This window comes from Zingiber officinale, chromosome 4B (genome assembly GCF_018446385.1).
Source record: "Zingiber officinale cultivar Zhangliang chromosome 4B, Zo_v1.1, whole genome shotgun sequence".
Classification (NCBI taxonomy): domain Eukaryota; kingdom Viridiplantae; phylum Streptophyta; class Magnoliopsida; order Zingiberales; family Zingiberaceae; genus Zingiber; species Zingiber officinale.
Genome location: NC_055993.1, coordinates 93,844,174 through 93,866,054, shown reverse-complemented (window position 1 = coordinate 93,866,054; position 21,881 = coordinate 93,844,174). Strand labels below are relative to the sequence as shown.

Below are 21,881 nucleotides of genomic sequence, written 5' to 3'. Positions count from 1 at the left end.
CGCCTTTCATGGTCACGCGTGAAAGTAGCATAGCTATGCGGAAGAAACCCTCGACGAAAGGTCTGTAATATCCTGCGAGTCACAAAAGACTGCGGATCTCCTACACTGATTTCGGCTGCTCCCAACGGTAACAACCTCTATCTCCTGTGGAACCACGGTACACTCCTACTGGTGACCGTGTGTCCCAAACATCATAACAAAAGAAAATCCAAACCAGCACTACTGATAATCACATATAGATGTTCTCGTCGAATCATCTCTAGATCTATGTAAAGGTAGTGTACGTGACTCACCTCGGATCCGTAATAGATCACAACATCGTCCACAAAGATAATGGAAACCTATCCAAACATCCTCGACATACCAGGATCATCGAGTCCCTGAAAACATCTAAGGCACTGTAAGCCTATATGGTAAAAACCAAGACACATAATGTCCGTATCACAGACATTCCTATCCATAAGATCTCCGATAATAAATCAAAAAATCTGATCATCAATAACATAAATCACCAAAGAATAAATCCTCCAGGGTGAGAGCAACGCTCCATCACAGGAAACCCACATATGTGGGAGCAACACTCTACCACAAGAAATCCTCAATATGTAGGAGTAACACTCCACAACAAACAATCCATAACATGTATCTGCAATAGATATGGGAGCAATGCTCCGCTACAAGCAATCCGAAATATGTATATGTGGGAGGTCCGCTCCACCACAAACGATCCATAAGTGCCCAAGGCACCTAACTATCCAACTAGAGGCTGCACAAGATCTCTCTACCACAATTCGCTGTGGTTAGCCTAGGATATAACAACCTAGAAACTAATCAAATCCATCATCAACTCTATCAGCATCCTAGTGGGTCATCCACTGATAGGAAAATTAGTTGATGGGTTAATTCAACAAATGACATAATGCAGTCACTCCACATTCTGCATTCAGTATAAGTAGAATCATCATACTGCTACCAATGTAGACACCTAGCACACAGGCTCACACAGCATATGTATGATCAACAAAATCCTCCAATTATTATACACCAAACATACTCACAACTCAGGTATAATCAGTATAATACCTCCAACAATACATACTGAACACGTGTGCAAAATCAATGTAGGTAAAATCAACAATACACCTCAAACAACACTCACATGACATATCTTCACCTATGCCAAGAGTATAACCAACATATACTTCCAATAAAGCATACTAAACCCAGGTGCACTCACAAATCAAACATAATCAAAAAGTTACCTCAGATACCACACCAAACACATATGTACATATCCCAACTCAGATTAAATCGACAAAATGCCTCCATCAAAACACCACCGATGTACTTATACTACATCTCGGATTTAATCAACAAGATATCTTCAATAATACATCCAGATACATACACCGAACTACATATCTGTAATCCACAAGGAACCTTCAAACCATATCAGAACATGGATACATATACTACTTGCAAATGGACAGTCTACCATAGGTCTCCTACAACACATAACAATCCTAATATACATGCAACATAGACATGCAAAATCAGCATACCAGCTCAACCAAAAAGACCAACCTTATGCTACCAACACTTATGGGTTACAGGTATATCTAAACAAAATTCATGCATATGTATCAAGCATGAATCCATCAATCAGAAGCAACCCAAAATAAAGCAGTCTAATCATCTAGTAACAACCCTGCTCCAGGTTCAAGGAACTAATATCGGACAAGAAAGATATACACACCATGGTATAACATTGCAAGTCAATGTCATACACTACCAAGACCATATCTAATGGGGAAAATTTTATCATCATAAATCTAAATGTACTCTCCCAGTATACACTAGTAACGATTGTATCCCATAAGTGTTAAGCAATTAGCTCTACACTTCCTTACATCAGCAGGGTCACATATCCCAATGCACCCTCTAAGTTATCCCACCAGGTATATACAGTTCACGGTCAAAGTCTTCATGGAATATGATACATCGATCCTCTATAACCTATCCAAGCCGTCAGTGATATATGGCAAAATCAGTCCTTTCCACGTCAGTACAAAACATGTACTCAAATGTGCTTTAGATACATAACTAAGCACAAATATCCTAAAGGTTCGAATCTCTAAAAATAGAGTATGACAATCCTCTATTGATCAACCAACAAAACTAAATCATTCATCTACTAACTAATCAAGAATACCTTAATCCTCCACAAGCAACTAAGGTATATCCAACCACATAATATCATATGTATAAATGTGTACGACCCAAAAGAAAAAGTCAGAATTTAAGATCATCAAGACACTCTCATCTTCATCCTCAAAAATATCAGCCCACACTATATCAGATGAATAAATCTCTACTCCCCATGAGAGCTTATTAGCATTCAAAACATCGATCATTATTTATCCACACAGTCCAATATCAGAGGAAGCATATATCAATTTTTATCATCCTGTTAACTAACCACAACTAACCAGATTCATTAAAATTTCATGGGCACACTCAACCGTAAACTCTCTAGCACCCAATTTATAATCTGAGCACCAACTATAATCATCAAAACTGTAAATATCATACGTGACACTCATTATGTCACCATCAACGACATCCCAAATATAAATCATCAAAATAGTTATCCACTAATAGATCATCAAAACAAATATCTAGTAATTGGTCATCAGACAACCACATAACATTTATCCTCATAAATCATTAGAAATCAACATATCACAATACCTGATCTCACAATATCCCTCAACCTCAAACCATTCCCAACAATGATCAAACATGGTAACCCCCAATGATCAATTTCCATCGTACCTGGTATCCTAATATCCAAAAGATATGAGTATAAAACTCTCCTGGCTAAGTCAACAGGAATATGTAGGTATCATCCACTACCCAGCTAACAATAGCAGAGGCTAGTATGTGCCTCCATCTCCTACGAGTAGTAACAGAAGCTAACACTACTGATGGTATGATAAGAAAAATCACCAGAGATTATAATCCTTTATCTCTATTAAGGTCAACCATCCTCAATGGCTAACCCATCACAAGTAATATGTGCTACAGCAACCAGACAGGTACTAAATAAAGAATGCTAATACCTGTCATAAACTATAAAATTAAACATCATACCTATATGCCGTCTGGAGATGTTCCATCGCTGTCCAATCCCCAAAATGACCTCGGAATTTCGTACGAGAAAAACAAACACCGGAAATCCATATAAATCCAAAACGGAAGTCCATAACATAATAGAAACGGACAAATCCGTGCAACCGAAAATAACTGCCCACACCAATATGTCTCGCAACTAGGGCTAGTATAAAAAAAATATCCAAAATACCATAAGCAAGTATCACACCCTGCTCTGATACCAATGAATTGGTATCAGATAAATCTCAAAAATCCAACACACGTAAATCAAACAAATATCGCCAAACTTTGGCGCTCTGATAGCATATCAATTGGTATCAGGTTATATCAATTATCCGAAATACGAAAACAAAGATCGTAAAACTTAAGCTCTCAAAAATCCAGAACACATAGCAAGTATCGTATACTCGCTCTGATACCACTAAATTGTCACGCCCCAGAGTAGTCTTTGTCGGAAGAAATTTCGGCAGCATCTCCCCTGTACGGCGGACAATATGAAACTTTCTACATATCACATATACATCAGCCACAGGCGGCTGGAATGATAACAATAAATAAAAACAAACACCACGCAGTTTATAAAGATATTCAGCCTCTGGCTGTCACAACCACGCAGTTAATAATGGTAATCAATAACAATAGGACTCTGACTCGAAATCCACCCTACTCCACTACACTCGTAAAGCTCAAATCCAACGAACTCAACTCTTCTGCCGTCCAGGCAGGCACGTAGTAGAATGAAATCCAATATCATATCAAAAATCCATCAAAAGGTATCTCCCATACAATATCCTTAGGAAAAATCCAAAGACAATACTAAAAACAAAGTCTGATATAGAAAAAGGCCAAAATAAAACAAATAACGAAATAGTAGAGAGCTAGCTCTACGTGCAGATGGGGGGCTAGCGACTGGAACTGCTCCGGACAGCCTCAACCTGAAAATATCAACAATGGAGGCGGGGTGAGTCCAACACTCAGCAGGTACAACTGATATGCATAATAAAACAAATAACAGACAACACTAATCATGCGTACAGTCGGATAAATGCAACTGAAACGAAATCAGGAGATAACTGTACTAACCGGGATCAAAGTACAAAGGTAACAGGGTCGTCAGACCGGGGAAGTCATAATCCTGTATGCATGTCAATCATATGCATCCATATAAATGCAGCAAGTAAATGCAGCAATCACAAACAATAAATGCAATAAATGCATATGGTGACCGTGCACTCTGACATCACTGCTCCTGCAGAGCGACCGAGTGGACGGGATGCTGTCGGAGTACTCCTGTCCTCTGGCCCCAAATCATAAATGGGGGAGCTCAATGCTCTCATCTCCCGGTACACAATGACGGGGAGGAAAAATCTCTGCCGGCTACCACGCTGAGTCTCCTGACCAACGGAGCCAAACAGAGTCCACCATCTGCCGGCTACCACGCTGCTACACTAAATGCCAACGGAGCCAAACAGAGCGGAACTGACTGCCGGCTACCACGCTGAGTCCTCAGACCAACGGAGCCAAACAGCAGAACCGCCACACACCTGCCTGATATACCACTAATCCATGGGTGGTGGTGGTGTGTGCAGTACATGTAACTGGCGATGGGCTCAACCATAGTGGAGCCGACAATCGCACAGCATGCAAACATGATGCATGATACTAAGCATGGCAATCTCATGAATAGCATAGCAAGATCCATACATAAATAAAAGGTGTACCACAAGTCAATGTATCAGATGGAAGGTACACAAACAGATAGGGTATCATATAAACCCTAGGTCCTGAACATGATGTATCACATGGTTGGGTCACTACCGAAAGCATGTATGGTCAGGTCAATAATAACATGCAGTGCATAATAAATAAACAAACAACATGTAACAGATCATGTAGTGACCAACCGAACCAAAAGGATAACACAATCATTGCTATATGTTAAACACTTTATTATGCATATCAAAGACATAAGTCAAAGTACCCGCCTCCAATAGAAAGGATCCAATCTGGTCCAAATCCGACGTCGAGATGCTCGTCTCGCATCAAAGTCCTGTGTTATCAAACAAAAGGTCTAGTTTAGCTAATTCTACCATACAACAACTAGCCAAACTAAATTCTAATCCAATTAAGAAGTTCTAAATTGGATCCAACTAATCAACCCAACACAATTAACGAACCCTAATTAAATAAAATCAGTGGGTTCACAAGGGTTAGTTCCTTAACCCTAATCATCCTAGCATAAGGATTAAACCTAACAAACGGAATATCACTCACCTGAGTTGAATGCCTCAGTCGAATATCACAACCACTAGTTTGTACTGATATCAAAGGGTTGCTAGCTGGAATTTCTGTCGTTAAGGGTTGTTAGCTGCTGGAACAAAACAAACCAAATCAACAATTCATCTTACAACCTAATCTTACCTCACTGTTAACCATCGGATCAAGCAGGAGGTCACTGATGTGATCGAGCGGCGCCCATCAGAAGCAAGGCAAATCACAGCACTTGCCACGTTTGCTCAGATCAGATCGGAGAAGAAGAATAGGACACTCGACGGCTAGGTCAAGTCTGGGTTGGATCAGCAGCCGGAAAAGGGCAAGAAGGCCTCGCGACTGCTGGGATGACGGCGTCGGTGGCATCAGGAACAAGCGACGCAAGAGGAACTAGGGCACAGAGAGAGGAAAGACTTGAGCACTCCCGAGATGGTCAGCGCCGTGCTGGCGTTTTGTGCAATGGCGACACGCTGCAGATCTAGGGCACCGCAGAGTGAAGAAAAGGGGAAAAGGGTCGGCGTGTCGCGTGCTCCAGGAGGAGAGGGAGTCGACCGGCTCTTGCTCCGGTGTTGGCGAGGAGGCGATGAGGCAGAGGGGAAGAAGGATTCGGCCGGCGCGGGGGCTCGCGGTTAGGGCTCGGAGGAGATGGCGTCGGGCGAGAAATGGAATGCGGCTCGGGTGCGCGAGTGAGAAAAGAAACGGCGAGGAAATAAAGAAAAATATAAAGAAAAAGAAAAAGAAAAGGAAAAGGAAAAGAAAATAAATCTTTTCCTCATTAAAACAGGGTAACCTAAACAGGCCTTTCCCGGACCCTGTTTTTGTCCCCGTTAACTTGTCCATACGAGCTCCGAAAAATTCCCGAAAAATTTCTAAAAATTCCGGAAAATTCCCTTATCATTTTCGGTATTTTACAAAACCGTTCATGCATATTGAGGTGGCAAGAAAACTTAAATCTGAATGCTTGAAATAAATAACATGTATAGCTGCTCATGTTAATCTAATAGCAAAGGAAAACTAGAAAGTATACCCGTGCATATCTAGTGGAAAAAGAAACTAGTCATGCTCAACTCATAGCAACCAAAACTAGGAAATAAATCTGGTCATACATATTCAATAGCAAGGAATCTAGAAAATCTGCTCATGTTATTCTAATAGCTAAGGAATCTAGAAAATCTGCTCGTGCACATCTAATGGCAATAAGGAAATCCAGAAATCTGTTCGTGCACATCTAAAAGCAATGGAAAACCAAAATCTGCAATGCTACCAAAATGCAAAAATCTGCACTACTACTAAATGCAAAAATCTGCACTACTACAAAAGCTATTCACTCCTTTTCATGCATGTATATAACAAAAGAAATCTGGACTGGAATAAGCTCCAAAGGGGGGATGTTCTAAGCTCCAATAGAGTTGTTCATGCTTGCTGCAAACACAAGGAAAATGGGGCTGTTCGTGCCCCTTTTTCTTAGCAAATATTAAACTAAAACTTGCTGAAATTTAGAACTTATGTAAAGCTTATTCTGTTTGATAAAAACAGCAAGAAAAATTAAATCCAGAACTTTAAATCTGCGATGCGAAATTTATATGCCCTGCTTATGCTCAAAAATTTCAAGAGACCAACTAAAACTACCATGACATTACATAGCACGATCATGCTAACTGGATAGCAGAAAATTCAACAAAGAATCCAAAACTGAACTCCTAAATTACAAAACTGTACGTGCTTGTTAAACTATAAGGAAACCAAACTGGAAAGCTCACCAGGAAGGCTGGTCTAATTACAACCGAAGCTAGGGTTTTTCAGCCACCTACACATGAATTTGCTGCGGCACGAAACAACCCAACCACAATCGAATATCACCTGAAGTTCACACATCAAAACAGAAATATAGAAATACATCCCTGCTTCAATGGAATTTGAATCTATCCCTAGCTCATGAATCATCACAACGGGAACTCAGAACTTGTTTACCCAGTTCTATTCGGAAACCAAACCAATCGAAGGAAGGTGAGAGCACTTACAATGTGTTCTTGAACTCACAGCCGAAAAGAAAGCTTCTAGGGTTCGGATAACTTGAGTTTTCCGGCTCCTCTTCGTGCTCACAGCTTCTCCTCGACGAGAGGATCATGAAAATATGAAGAACTATCGGAAAGACCCCTTAGTCGGCCGCCGGAGAGAAGACCTAGCCTCCTTCGTTTCCGCCCAAGCAGGAACTACCGCACGCCGTTCGCGAACGAGAGAGGAGAGGAAGGGAGAAGTTTAGGTCACGGGGAAAATAATCCCTAAGTTCTCTCTTTATAACTAGGGATTCTGTTATGGCTTAAGAATATTTCGCTTCCCTTCTTATCACGAAACATCTACTTGGAATGCCTGGCAAGCCGCGTTTTGACCGGGTCAGAGGTCGCGGGTTCGATTCCTCAGCCGAACCCCTTTTTCCCATTTATTTTTTGTTTCCTATTAACTATTACTTAAATAAATTTCATTCCCCTTTTAATCAGCAACGCTCGCTGGAACACTTGGTCAGCCGGATTCGCTTAAGAGTTGGCTCAGCCAGAGGTCTCCGGTTTGAATCTCGGCTTGGACATTATTTTTGCAACTTGTTTCTTTTGGTAAAAATACCAAATAAACTCCAAAAATTACATAAAAATACTCTAAATTTTTTTAAAATTCTCTAGAATTTTTCTAAAGCATTTCTAAATATTTTTAATTACTATTAGGACTCCAAATATTAAAATTTGGGGTGTTATATTGTAGATTTTGTAGATCAGTGTCTAGTTTGCCAGCAAATTAAGGAAAAACACCAGAGACCAGCCTGGTTACTTCAGAAGCTTGCAGTGCCAGAATGGAAGTGGGAGCATGTCAGTATGGATTTTGTCATGGGGTTACCAAGGACCCAGAGGAGACATGATTCGATCTGGGTGATTGTCGATCGATTAACTAAATCAGTACATTTCTTACCGATTCATAAGACAGAATCTCTAGATCATCTAGCAGAGTTATATTGCAGAGAGATTACTAAATTCCATGGTATTCCCCTCAGTATTATTTCTGATAGAGATCCACACTTTACTTTGAGATTTTGGCAAAGTTTCCAAAAGGCATTAGGTATCGAGCTGCGCTTTAGCGCCGCTTTTTATCCTCAGACTGATGGACAGTCGGAGCACACTATCCAGAATCTAGAGGATCTGTTGCGTGCTTGTGTGCTAGATTTTGGGGGTAGTTGGGAGAACCATCTACATTTGGTAGAGTTTGCTTATAATAACAGTTACCACTCTGCTATTCAAATGGCACCGTTTGAAGCACTCTATGGTAGATCATGTAGATCTCCTATCTTATGGGATGAGGTCGGTGAACGTCAACTCTTGGGCCCTCGGAGTGTTCAGCAAGATGCTGAACTAGTACGAACTATTAGACAGAGACTGTTGATTGCTTAGAGTCGCCAAAAGAGTTACGCAGATAGAAGACGCAGAATGTTAGAATTTGCGGTAGGTGATCACGTATTTCTTCATGTTTCACCCATAAAAGGGGTTAAGAGATTTGGGTTAAAAGGGAAGTTAGCACCCAGATTTATCGGACCTTTCCAGATTCTTGAGCGGATTGGTGCTGTTGCATATCGACTTGCGTTACCCCCAGCTTTAGCAGGAGTACATAATGTCTTTCATGTTTCTATGTTGTGGAAGTATGTTCCGGATCCGACACATGTCTTGAAGGATCTTATAGTTCCCCTACAGTTTGATGCGACATACGAAGAATTCCCAGCTCGTATTCTGGATCGCAAGGAACATCGGTTGAAGAACAAATGGCTCCGTCTCATAAAGGTTGGGTGGCAGCACCACTCTTATCAAGAAGCAACTTGGGAGCGTGAGGAGGATATGCGTATCGGATATCCTCATTTATTTTACCCAGGTATCAATGCTTCACAATTACTTAAATTTGGGGACCAAATTTCTTTTAGTGGGGAAGAATGTTAAGTATTAAAAAAAAACAAAAAAAGACACTCATGCCTACCCACGTGCACGCCCCTTCCCCCACCTCCTCCTTTTTCTTCCTTCCTCTTTTCTTCTCTTCTCCACCGAAGCCTTAAACCCTCTCTTCTTCTTCTTCGTTTCTCTTCTCCAGCGGCGACGAACAACAGGGCTCTCCCTGTTCTTCTTCTCCAAGCTTGCAACCCCTTCTCTTCTGCTTTTCTCTTCTCCAACGGGCACAAGCAACAAGTTTCTTCTTCCTTGCTGCTGTCCTGCTTCTCGGCAGCATCGTCGGAGTTCCTCGGAGTGTGCCGGAGCTCATCGGACCACTAGGAAAGGGGGGAAAAACAAAGCCCTAGTTGCTCTCTCCTTTTCCCCCACCAACAGCAGCACCTTGCTGCCTTTTGTCTTCTCCAACCAGCAGCCCTAGCTGCTGTCCTTTTCTTGGTAGCACCGCCGGAGTTCGTCGGAGCTCGTCGGAGCTAGCTGAGGCGGCCAACGACGAAGGGAAAATAACCCTAGTTGCTGTCCTCATTTCCAGCAGCCACATTAGAAAGTTTACTTTATGCCTTGTATTAATCAATGTGTAGCTAGGAGGGTTATCTAGATTAGAACAGCGGTTTCATTTAGGAATGCGAAGTGGTACGAGATAGTGAGATCAAAAATAATGATCTAATGGCTTCGAGTCGTAGATCATGTTCAGATTTTGTATCATGAGTTTATTATCATTTTAATTATTTGAGTTATTATATTTTGTAGATACGAGCTCGAGTGGAGCGCAGTGACTTGCCGACACCCGCAGATTTTGTTGTATATAAAGTGGGTACATTTCTCTTTGACTCATATATTTATCCTTGTGCATGAATAAAGTAATAATGAAATTATATATATTTATATAATTATTTTAAAAAGGGAATTAAAATGATACTTAAAATAGTGAATTGGGTGTTAAATAATTAAATCATTGAAGGGTAATAATTGATATTATTTCTTGTTCACATGTGGGTTCATACTGGGATTTATATGGGAAGGGTTGTTTTAAAAATTAAAGAAATATTCTGAAGTACTCTTCTGTTGATACCTTGTCTTTTTGACTTGCTTGACCTTTCATGCTCCATGTTTTTGATACTCTATCTGTTGATACTTGTAGCTTTTTATCTGTGGACCCTATAATGATAAATTAACAGACTTAATATAAAACTGTTAACTTGATTGACCATTTGTTATGAGAAGAGAATAATTTTGATAAATGGATAAAATGGAATCCTCAAAGTGAAATAGTAAAGATGGTAATAAAGAATTAAAAAGTGAAGACTATGAGCCTGGCTTTATACCAGAGTTCTATATTAGAGTACTGGACCACCACGTGTTATTGTGGTAGCACGGCGGCCCGCGGTCCAGAGTACCTGACCGTACACCCGAGGCGTGATGGCATGATGTAGCCCTCGGTCAGTGTTTATTATGTCTTCCACCGGTGAGGGCGGAGAGCCCGTACGTCAGATGACGTATGCGACAGTTTTATACTCTGAGGAGGCTTTTAGCCTATCCATATGATATATTACACTCTGATGATATTGGCTCAAGTGATTCACTTTTTAGTTGATTTATCATATTTAGACTATGGATATACATGTCGATATTACCATGATAACTTGTATACCGATTGATTAAATAATAAGATTGAAGAATTGATTTTATTAATGATGACAAGTGATAATAAGGTGAAGATCCTAAACTCTAATATAAAAATCTTACCTGATTATAGATAATGAGAAAATGATTATACATATATATGTATAAATGTAGAACTTTAAGAATAACCTAAAGTTGTAACAAAAGATTGTGATTTACCCTACTTCTTTGACTTCTTCAATAAGATTAAATTCATGCACATCTTTCTTGAGTATCCACTTAGCTATTTGGCTAACTTTCTACATTCCTTGGTCTCCAGTTTTGCAGACACAGGGATCCTTTTGATATTATAGTTGATTTTGGACTTTCATAGAGTTGCTCAGAGATCTCGACGTGCTGATTTTCTGGTTTGTTTTACTTTTGTTTCGCTGTATTTACATTTTGAAATTTTGTTACAGATGTCATTTATCTGTATAGTAATTGTAGTTTACGAAAACTATGACATATATATAAATTTGATACATTTCGTGGTTATGTTATTTCTATTTTATGTATGTTCCAGCCGTGTGAGCTGATGAATACGTTGTTTAGGTATATATATTGTGATGTATGTATGTATGCTTCATATTGTCACTGGTACAGGGGAGATGCTGTCGTATTTTTATCTGGCAGGGACTCATCTGGGGGCGTGACACAAGGACACGTCAAGTACCTCAGGAGTCGACCAATGAAATTCTCAATGTTAAGGAATCAACCAATAAGAAGGATTAATCCTATTTTATAAATGATCTCCACCTCAAAGGCAGGATATTTGCATTCTGATTTCATCCGTGTCATCTCTGTAGGAGGAGAAGCCACTGTGAAAGGCTATCAGTGAAGTGATCAGCTGCCTTTGATTGAGTAATGCAATGGATTAATCATGATAAAGAATACTGGTTTTGCAGCTTTGACAAGAGATTATCGTAACTGTCCTTTGTTTAAATTTTTGATAACTAGATTGTGTTGCATGATCAAGAGCACCCCGTAAACTTAGTATTAGGCAACAACAAAATCTCCACAGGGAAGATAGGTTTACTTGTTTTTTGTGATTGGGTTGTACAAGAAATCAAGGAAATGTTCTTTTACTTTCTTCTTGTTTGGCAGATAGGTATAGAATGCAAAGTCATGTTTGCATACAAAATTCATTTAAAATAGACACTCCAACGTCACAAATCTATGATCAAATTCATTAGTAGGCCAGAAGAAAAAAACAGAGCATATATTTCAATGTAGCCGAAACAATTAAACATCAAAACAGATTAGGGCAAGAGAAACAATATCCCCGAATAGCGGCATGAACCTGACTTCTTTGGCATTCCTTCAAGCATATTTCTTCTTGTTGTTGGACACGAACCCAACTCACCCAATGAACACGCAGAAGAAAATGAGCAGAACACCAGCAAATACAGGCAACAAGATAGGGTATTCCTGCGGAAGGAAATACTCGTGCACGAAATGATCCTTCTCGACGAATCGCTGCAGAAAAAATCACATCTTGTTTCTTCTAAAGTTTGTACGTAAGACAACACACCTCCCTTTGCTTTCCACTACAAGAAGAGAAAAGTATTTCTTTTTATACAATTTTTTTAAACAAACAAACTGTAAAAAGAACTTGTGTAGGATATTCTCTTTATACAATGTCATAATTCATGAACACACTCAAGTTGTTGTCAAGTTATCATCCTCCAAAGCATCCACCACCCTACAAAAGAATGGAGAATTAAGCCAAACACAAGGATCATTGATCATTTTTGTAGGATATTCCTTATTTTTAAACAAATTGTTCAAGTTCAATCATTTTCATTGAAAAGTTCAACACGAAACAACTATAATTTAAATCATTTCAAAACAACACCAAAGTATTGACTTTTAGTAAATTTATGTTCAAGTAAACCATTTCATCGAAATATGATTGTAACACTCATTTCATTCATAGTAGTTCTCTATGTTTGTTTGTTTGTTTTTTTATTCAAGTTTGTCATCTCACCGGAGGAAAATTCTTGCCATGCACCGCAGCTAGGATTTAAACCTTAGATGTCTAGTTAATCACTTGAAGGGCATAACCGTTGCACCGTAGCCCGAGAGCAATTGATACAGGATCAATCCAACATGACATTTGAACTTCAAACTTCAAACGGTCATAATTTTTTACTCGGGATTCAGAATCAAGCTCTATCTATCACCACATGTATAGAATTTAAAAATCTTAATTTGTTACTAGGAAACTCGTTATTGCCAATTTACGGGTCAAATTCCATCGTTTAAGGCCTCAACCGAACCCCTAAAGATTTTATTACTATTTTTTTTAGTAATTTTTATTTTATGACATTTAGAGTATTTTTGGTACTGTTGGTAATTATGGATCATAATTATTCTATAACAACATCCTGTTCATCCTGTTTTATTAATTTTAATTTTTGTCAAGAGAATTCCTTTTCTGGAAAGATCTCTTTCTTTCTTAACAAGATTGGAATCGAGGTCCTATTGACGGTTGTCTCATATTTGGATGAAAGCCAATGCGATGGGAATCATGGAAGAAAAATATCTTAAGGTTTTTCATAATAGAATTCTGTTATGATTTTTTATAATAGAATTCTGTTACGATTTTTCATAACAGAAATCCGCTACAGTTTTATTGGGTCTGTGGATTTAGACATTATTTATAGGGATCATTGTAAATCTATTGGATTATGAGAATCATTGAATGTGATTCTGTTGAGTAGAGAGAATTCTAATTTGATTATTTTTTTGGAGTAGACATGCCACCAAACCATGGTAACTATTCTTCCTCTTTTCCTTCCTCATGTTTTCTCCTTTTGTGTGTCTTTGTCTTGTTGCTCCACACAATTTCTCTTTCTCTCTTCCTCTTCTTCCGTGTTAGAGGTTGAGAGGTGTTACCTCCCCTCTTTGTGCAACAATAGTATCAGAGCAAGGTTTTGGCAGATTTCTGCAATATGTCAGGGATGTCTTCTGTGAAGTTTGATATAGTGAAGTTTGATGGAATCGAGAACTTCAGATTATGGCAAAGAATGGTCAAGAACTTGTTGGTGCAACAAGACATGGTGAAGGTGCTAGGAGAAAGGAAACCAGACAGCATGGAGAGATTGGATTGAGAAGAACTTCAGGCAAAGGCAGTGGCAATAATCAGGTTTTGTCTTATGGATTATATGATGTACAATGTCATGGATGAGGAGTCACTGGTGGCAATTTGGACAAAGTTGGGAAGCTGGTACATGTCAAAGTTATTGACAAACAAACTGTATATTAAGCAGAAATTATTTGGGCTGAAAATGATAGAGGGAACTGATCTGAACCAATACATCAATGTATTCAACCAGATTATGAGCGATCTGAAGCAGGTTGATGTAAAGATCGAAGACGAAGATAAGGCATTGATGTTGAATTCTCTACCTTCATCTCCTATGTATGAGAATTTGGTTACTACTTTGATGTGAGATAAGGAAACTCTTAAATTGGAGGAGATCATAGGTGAATTACTAGGTTTTCACCAAAGGAAGAAAATAAGCGATGGAGTTTCTCAGGGAGAAGGACATGTGGTAAATAGCAACCAAGAGCGCGGTAGGAGCAAATCTCGACACGGATTGGGTAATGACAACAAAGCTCGTTTTAAGTCAAGAAGGAAGAAGGTGATCACATGTTATAAGTGTGGAGGCAAAGGTCATATGAAGAGAGATTGTTTAGAGATAAAGAAACATGTTGCAGAGAACAAAGGTAGTTCGATAAAGTCTGTAAACATAGTTACAAAAGAAAATTTAGAGAGCGGTGATGGAGATATGCTATCAGTTATGTTGAGTTCGGAGCAACTAATGGATGCATGGATTTTATACTTTGCATGTTCATATCACATGACTCCAAACAAGGAGTGGTTAGACACCTATAAGTCAGTGAATTTCGGTTCAGTGTTAATGGAAAATGATGAGTAATGAAGAGTTATCAACATAGGGAACGTCAGAATCAAGATGTTTGATGGTGTGATCAGAACTTTATGTGATGTTAGACACATATCAGATCTAAGGAAGAATTTGATCTCACTAGGCACACTGGATGGTATTAGTTGCAATTACAAATTAGTAAGCGGGATGATGAACGTTAGTAAGGGAGCTCTGACGATAATGAAAGGACAATAGGTAGCAAGAAATATCTATAATTTGATAGAGACTCAGTTGTAGGTGGAGTCGCCTTAGTGAAGTCTAAATTAGACAGTACTGTCTTGTGGCATATGCAGCTAGAGCATATGGGTGAACATGGAATGTTAGAACTTAACAAGAGAGATTTGTTGAAAGGTTTCAAGACATGCAAGTTTGAATTTTGTAAATTCTATGTTCTTAGGAAACATAGCAAAGTGCAATTCAAGACGACAACAAACGAGACAGAGGGGATTCTAGACTACGTGCATACGGATCTCTGAGGACTAGCCAGTGTAGCATTACATGGAGGGCACTTGTATTTTGTGAGTTTTATTGACAATTACTCACGAAAGGTTTTGGTATACTTTATGCGTCACAAGTAAGAAATTTTTACAAAGTTTAAACTATAAAAAATTGAAGTGGAGAACTAAACTGGAAGGAAGATCAAATGCCTTAGGTCAGACAATGGGACTGAGTACATAGTTTCAAAGTTTCAGAAATTTTATGAGCAGTATGAGATAATGAGGTATTTCTCGATTCACAGGACTCCTCAACAGAACGGGGTGGCGAAAAGGTTGAACAATATAATCATTGAGAAGACAAGATCTCTCAGACTGAATGTAGGGTTAGTAAAGAATTTCTACATGGAAGCAGTTAATATGACATATTGTCTCATTAACAAATCACCAAGGGAAGCACTAGAAGGTAAAGTATCAGAGGAAATATGAATAGGAAATCAAGTAAATTACTCTCATATTCAAGTTTTTAGATGTCCAACCTATATGCATATATCTAGTGGGGAAAGATCAAAGCTGGATGCAAAGTCAAAGTAGTGTATTTTTATGGGGTATCATAAAGGAGTTAAAGAGTTCAAGCTTTGGAATCTTGAGGCAAACAAAGTGGTGATCAACAGAGATGTGGTGTTTGACGAGAAAGCTATACTACAGCGTACTCAGGAAAAAGGAAAGGAAACACTACAGAGCAACATGGATAAAGATGTTGTGCAAGTGGAGCTAGAGATTCATGATTCAGATTATTCTAGTTCAAAGCACACGGAGAATCACACTATAGCTAGTGGCAGAATGACATGAGCCATAAAACCACCCACTAGGTACAGATTCAAAGACTTGGTCTTTTATGGGCTTATCACTAGTAGCGGAGACCCTACTACTTTTCAGGAGACGATATGTAGCTTTGAGAAGGACAAGTGGACGGGTGCTATGGAGGAGGAGATGGAGTCATTGCATAAGAACCAAACGTGGGATCTAGTGGAACTTCCTGAAGGAAAGTAAACTATAGAGTGCAAGTGGATATTCAAAAAGAAAGAAGTAATGTCAGAGAGAGAAGAAGTGAAGTTCAAGGCTCGGTTGGTAGCAAAGGGTATTCACTGAAAAAGGAAATTGACTATGAATAAATTTTCTCTCCAGTAGGAAGACATACGTCAATTAGAGTGGTGTTAAATTTGGTGGAACATTATGATTTGCAATTGGAGCAAATGGATGTGAAGACGATATGTCTTCATAGAAATTTGGAGGAGTAGATTTTTATGTCACAACCTGAGGGATTTAGTCAGCCCAAACAAGAGCAGTTGATTTGCAAGTTGAAGAAAATGCTCTATGGATTGAAACAATCTCCTAGGCAAAGGTACAAACATTTTGATTCATACATGATTCAAAATAGATATAGGAGATGTGAGTATGATTGCTGCATATATGTGAAGAGCCTTGAAGATGAATTGTTATGTGATAGTCAGAGAGCTATCTATTTGACAAAGAATCAAGTGTATTATGTGAGAACCAAGTACATTGATGTACGGTTTCATAATATCAGAGAGCTGATTACTTCTGGGGAAATTCAACTTGAGAAGGTTCACACTGCAGACAATGCTGCAGACATGCTGACAAAGCTAGTGACCATAGAGAAGTTCAAGCATTGCTTGAACTTGATACATATCTCTAGAAGCTGACACCAAAATGAAATAGTAGAAGCGTGCTTCTTTGCAAACAAACTAAGATAATGTACCAAAGAACTTGAAAGTACAGGACTTAAGTTTGTAAGAAAGGAAACTTTGAAAACTTGAAATTTAAAAGCAAACTTACAGAGAACTCAGAGTAAGACTTGTGTCGTGAGCTCGACTTGTGTCTTGCAATGAGATTTCTAGGTGCTTATAAAGAGAGGAGAAATGATGAATCGGGTGCTCATTGGGCCCCATTGTCATCCTATCATATCTCCTTTTACACACTTTAACTAGTGGCCTAGTAGTAGGCTTATTGGGCACACACTCAGTTTCTTATCCTTTGAGACAGGTGGACGGCTCCCCGATGCTCAGTCCACCAAATCCAAGGTAAAGTTGCTTTTATTATAGTGATATGCAATGCTGGCAAGTTGGATTTGTTGGGCTCACCATAGCTTCGCATTTATGGTGGGTTGTCTCTTATCCCTTGAATTATTGCTTGTAGTCGCATAAAGGTTTCCCAGAGGTCCAATCGGGCTTTTGTGATAGCTGGTAAGGCATCTTTCTAGTAAGTGCTTTGTCCTTCATGATGGCTTCTTCGTCTGAAGTTGTTTCCCATGACTTGACAGATAAGCTCCAACTCTCGAAGGTTGTTGATGACATTACGAGCTACTGTCCATTCAATGTCGGCCATATGGGATCTTTTGTCGTGTTCTTCTGGGTGAAGGATGCTTGTTCGTCCTGAGTAGGCCAATTCTGCATATTGTTCCAGGAGGTGATGAGGCCCGCTAGGTGATGGGATGCCTTGATATTGGGCTTTGTCTGGATTTGTAATAATGCTCCTTCTATTTGGATTAGTAGAAGAAGATCCTTCTCCGTCGAAGTCCATGGTCCTGTAATATGACAAACCAAACGAGAGAGAGCATCAGCAAATATGTTGTCTTTACCTTCGATGTGCTGGAATTGAACATCAATGCCAAGCCCGGTTATGTAGTCTGTAAAAGATAACCATCTAACTCTTGATGATTTTTTCTGTGCTATCTTATTGAAGAAGCTTATAATCACTTGGCAGTCAGTCCTTATAATTAACTCGGGCTTGTCTAGATAATATATTTTGAAACTATCCATGTTGTTCATTACAGCGTGGATCTCCGCATCAATTGTGGACTTGATTGGACTGTATTTGCCACTTGCGTAAGCACATATCCTTTCTTCAGACTTGGGATCATATTTTTGAAATTTCCACTTGCATACACCTCCCCATCCTTCCATGCATCCATCAGTTTCTAGAATGATATAACACTTCTCTGGTGGAATTGCAAGGTCAGGCAAATCAGTGATCATCTTCTTAATCTTGTGAATTAAGGCCCAATCGTGGGAGTTCATCTTTCTTTCACCATTTGGACTGGTCTTTGAATATAATGGGCTTAGTAATCTACCAAGGTTAGGTATGTAACTTCGACAATAGTTGAGGAGACCTAACCAGGAACGGAGGCCTTTTGCAGTTGTCAATTCTTGGTCTTTGAAATTTGCTATCTTTGAAATGATGTGGGCTTGCAGTTTTATTGTTGATGGCCCAATAACGGCACCCAAGAATTCAATTGTAGAGCTGTCGATTTTCATCTTTGTAGGGCTAAGAATGAGCCCGTTCTTTTTACATATGGACAACATCTTCTTTAAATGCTCCTTGTGTTCTTCTTCTGTTTTAGAAAACACAAGTATATCATCAATGTATACTGCAATGAATTTTTCCGTACCTTTAAAGCATTCATCCATTTTGCGCTGGAATATAGCAGGGCATTCTTTAAGTCGAATGGCATAACCAGCCATTCATATAAACCATCAGGTACCCAAAATGCTGTCCATTCAATGGACTCAGGTTCCATTGCTACTTGGTGGAAGCCGGATTTAAGATTAAATTTGGAATAAATATTACTGTCTCCTACCCGTTTGATAATTATGTTGATTCCGAGAAGGCTGTATTAATCTTTATAAGTATTGTCGTTCAGACTTTTATAATTGAATACCATGCGTTCCTGGCCTTTGACTTCGTGTTTGGTTACGAGATCAATTGTTGTGCCAGAATGAACAATAATGGCTGTAGTTCGGTGTCGGCTCTGGCTTGGGCGTATCACCTTGAGATCAAGGAGGGCTTGAATGTGTCTTTTGAAAGCATCTTGCATTTGGGGGGTTACATGCTTCAGTGGCCTATCTTCTATTGTTAAGTCTGAATTTTTTATTGTAATTTTGCATTTGACTTGATTTTTCTCCCAGTAGCGCATAGAGTTATTGCCGAAGTACCCCATATCTGATAATTCCTTTATAATGCCTTCTATTTTGGTCCCAGTCTGCCAGGTGCAAACTTGCTCCTTTATCTGATAATATTCTTCTTCCTCTAAATCAAATTCTTCAATGGTAGCAGCTGCAGAAATATTTTGATGAGTTTTAATGGTAGTAATATTCTTGTAAAAAGTTACCTCATCTCCCTCGATTCTGATACCACCATAGAGGGATCGGATGAAATTACATCCGATGATCATAGTAATATTGCCCCCAATTAATAAAGGGAAAGCATATGTATATGGTATCCTGAAGAAATGTTCACCGACTTTCATATTACCATTTTTCAATTTCTTTTTGGTTGTTGCCTTTGAATTGATGTCACTGAAATTGACTATGAATGTGTTATCTTCAACTGCTTCTTCTGGAATTGATGTTTGGTAAATACAACACGTAGTGGCTCCTATATCAAGGATGGCATTCACTCTGAATTCCTTTATGCCAGGAATTGATATATAAACATCAAGGTTGAATAGGCCATTTGTCTTTTTCTTCGGATGAGTTGCTTCTTTTGCTGAGAAAACCTTCTCATTTCCTTCTGTGATAAATGCATTTATTTCCTCTTCAATCTCTGGGAATACTTGCTGAAATTCCGGTTGCTCTTTTTGTAGCCATCTTTTTAAATCAAGATTTTCTAACTCCAAGACGTCAACCTTTAATCTTAGTTTCTCATTTTCAGTATCTGCTTCCATTTTATCTACAGATAAATTTCTCAAGAGTTCTTATTTTGATAGGAATTCCTTCTTTAGTTGCTCAATTTGGAGTTTGGCTAGGGCTTTGGCGGTTTCTACTTCTTGTTGAAGTCTGGTAATTTCTGCTTCTGCCCAAGCTATATAGGTCTGCTGCTCTTGCATGAGACCAACCGGATTGTATGGTGTAGGTACTGTACGCTGCACAGGTATCGTTATATCAAAATAATTACTTGTGCACATACCGCATGATGTAATCTTGCATATGCTAAAATGAATGTTGTGCTTCTTCATTGTTTCCCGTTTACAGCAGTGACAACGTTCATAGTGTGGGGGTATCTCATCATTTATCATCCATACATGATTGCAATTATGTTGTTCTTTTGAGACTCGCACCATTGGTTGCCATCCACCGGTTTTTCCTATCATATAACAATTTCGTTGTTCTATAAAAATAAATAAGAATTCCGTTGCAACAGTAAGTACCTGCTGGTAGATTGCATCTGATTGGTCTTCTCCTTCTTGGACAGACATTATCTCATATTCTTCTGGGAGTTCTAGTCCTTCAAATATTGCAACTCTTTTTACATTTTTATATTCCCGGGGTCAGTCTCGGGCAAAATGCCCTTCCTCACCGCATAGAAAGCATTTGCTTTTTTTGTTTCTGATAAGATGCTTTTTCTTTTCTATTCTTGCATGTGACTGATGCGGCTTTCCTTTGTAAGTGGTGGATCTTCTAACTCCATACTTTCTTCTTGTATTCTGATAATAACTTGGGATTGGTATTTGGCTACAAAATGATAAGTCTTTGAGAGACCTACTAAAAGCTGCCTTCTTGCACTCTTCCTCAAGGTATTTATAAGTAAATACTACCCGAGGATGTACGCCCATTGTATTTCTTGGATATATTTCTTCAAAGGCCATCTTTATTCTCCTGTCGAGATCACCAGGAAGCTTTAGCCAAAATTTTTTAGATAGCTCAGGCCCTATGAATAGTTGCCTAGTTTTGGCAGCAAGACTCATATATTCATTTATGAAGGGTATAATATCTTTTATCTACGGAGATGTTAGACGTTCTAAATCCCTATAAGCTTTGTCCTGCATATCAGTAGACCCTTGAAAGGGGTCTTCAAGAATAAATACCCTTCTAATTTGAGAAATTATATTTTGCGTACCGTTACGACCATCTACTGATTTGACTAACTCCTGGTATTCATTTGGGAAGGTCATTCGCCATTGAATCCAGGTTAATCTTTCAGCTTCTCCCAACAGGTTTTCAATAAAATTAGCTTTGTCTTGAGTATCCGCAAAATTTTGTAGGGCAACCACATTCTTTGCAATTGCTTCCCATTGTAGGAAAACATCTTCTATCTTCCCAAGTTGCGTTGGTAATGTTAAAATTGCTCCGGTTTGTTGCTGAGCAGATGGTAAATTCCGCCATTCAGATGTATTATTTTTTTTGAAATTTCCCCGCCCTTTCATATGAATCCCGGCTCTGCTGCTATGCTTATAGGTTCAGGTTTGGGCCTTCTTTCTATTGGGGGATAACCAATCGGGTTCATAGTAGCATCTGCTGGAGGATGATACTGGGAAATCGCCTCTTGAGAGTAGATATGTTCAGATAATTGCTTTATTTATGGGTATTCCATTAGTCATTCGGGTTCAGGTT

The 21,881-nt window shown here is 39.0% G+C and overlaps 1 protein-coding gene across 1 annotated transcript; it reads left to right on the top strand.

The window, feature by feature from the left end:
* The first annotated feature begins 8,915 nt into the window (after positions 1–8,915).
* On the top strand, positions 8,916–14,194 carry LOC121978399. Its single transcript, XM_042530751.1, has 2 exons — positions 8,916–9,351; positions 14,043–14,194. Exons 1-2 carry the CDS (start codon positions 8,916–8,918, stop codon positions 14,192–14,194), a joined length of 588 nt encoding a protein of 195 aa, XP_042386685.1.
* Positions 14,195–21,881: the final 7,687 nt, after the last annotated feature.

Coding starts and splice junctions, on each gene's coding strand:
- LOC121978399 (XM_042530751.1), top strand. CDS start 8,916: ATGTTAGAATTTGCGGTAGGTGATCACGTATTTCTTCATGTTTCACCC. Junction 9,352..14,042: donor TCCTCATTTATTTTACCCAG/GTATCAATGCTT, acceptor GCAATATGTCAG/GGATGTCTTCTGTGAAGTTT.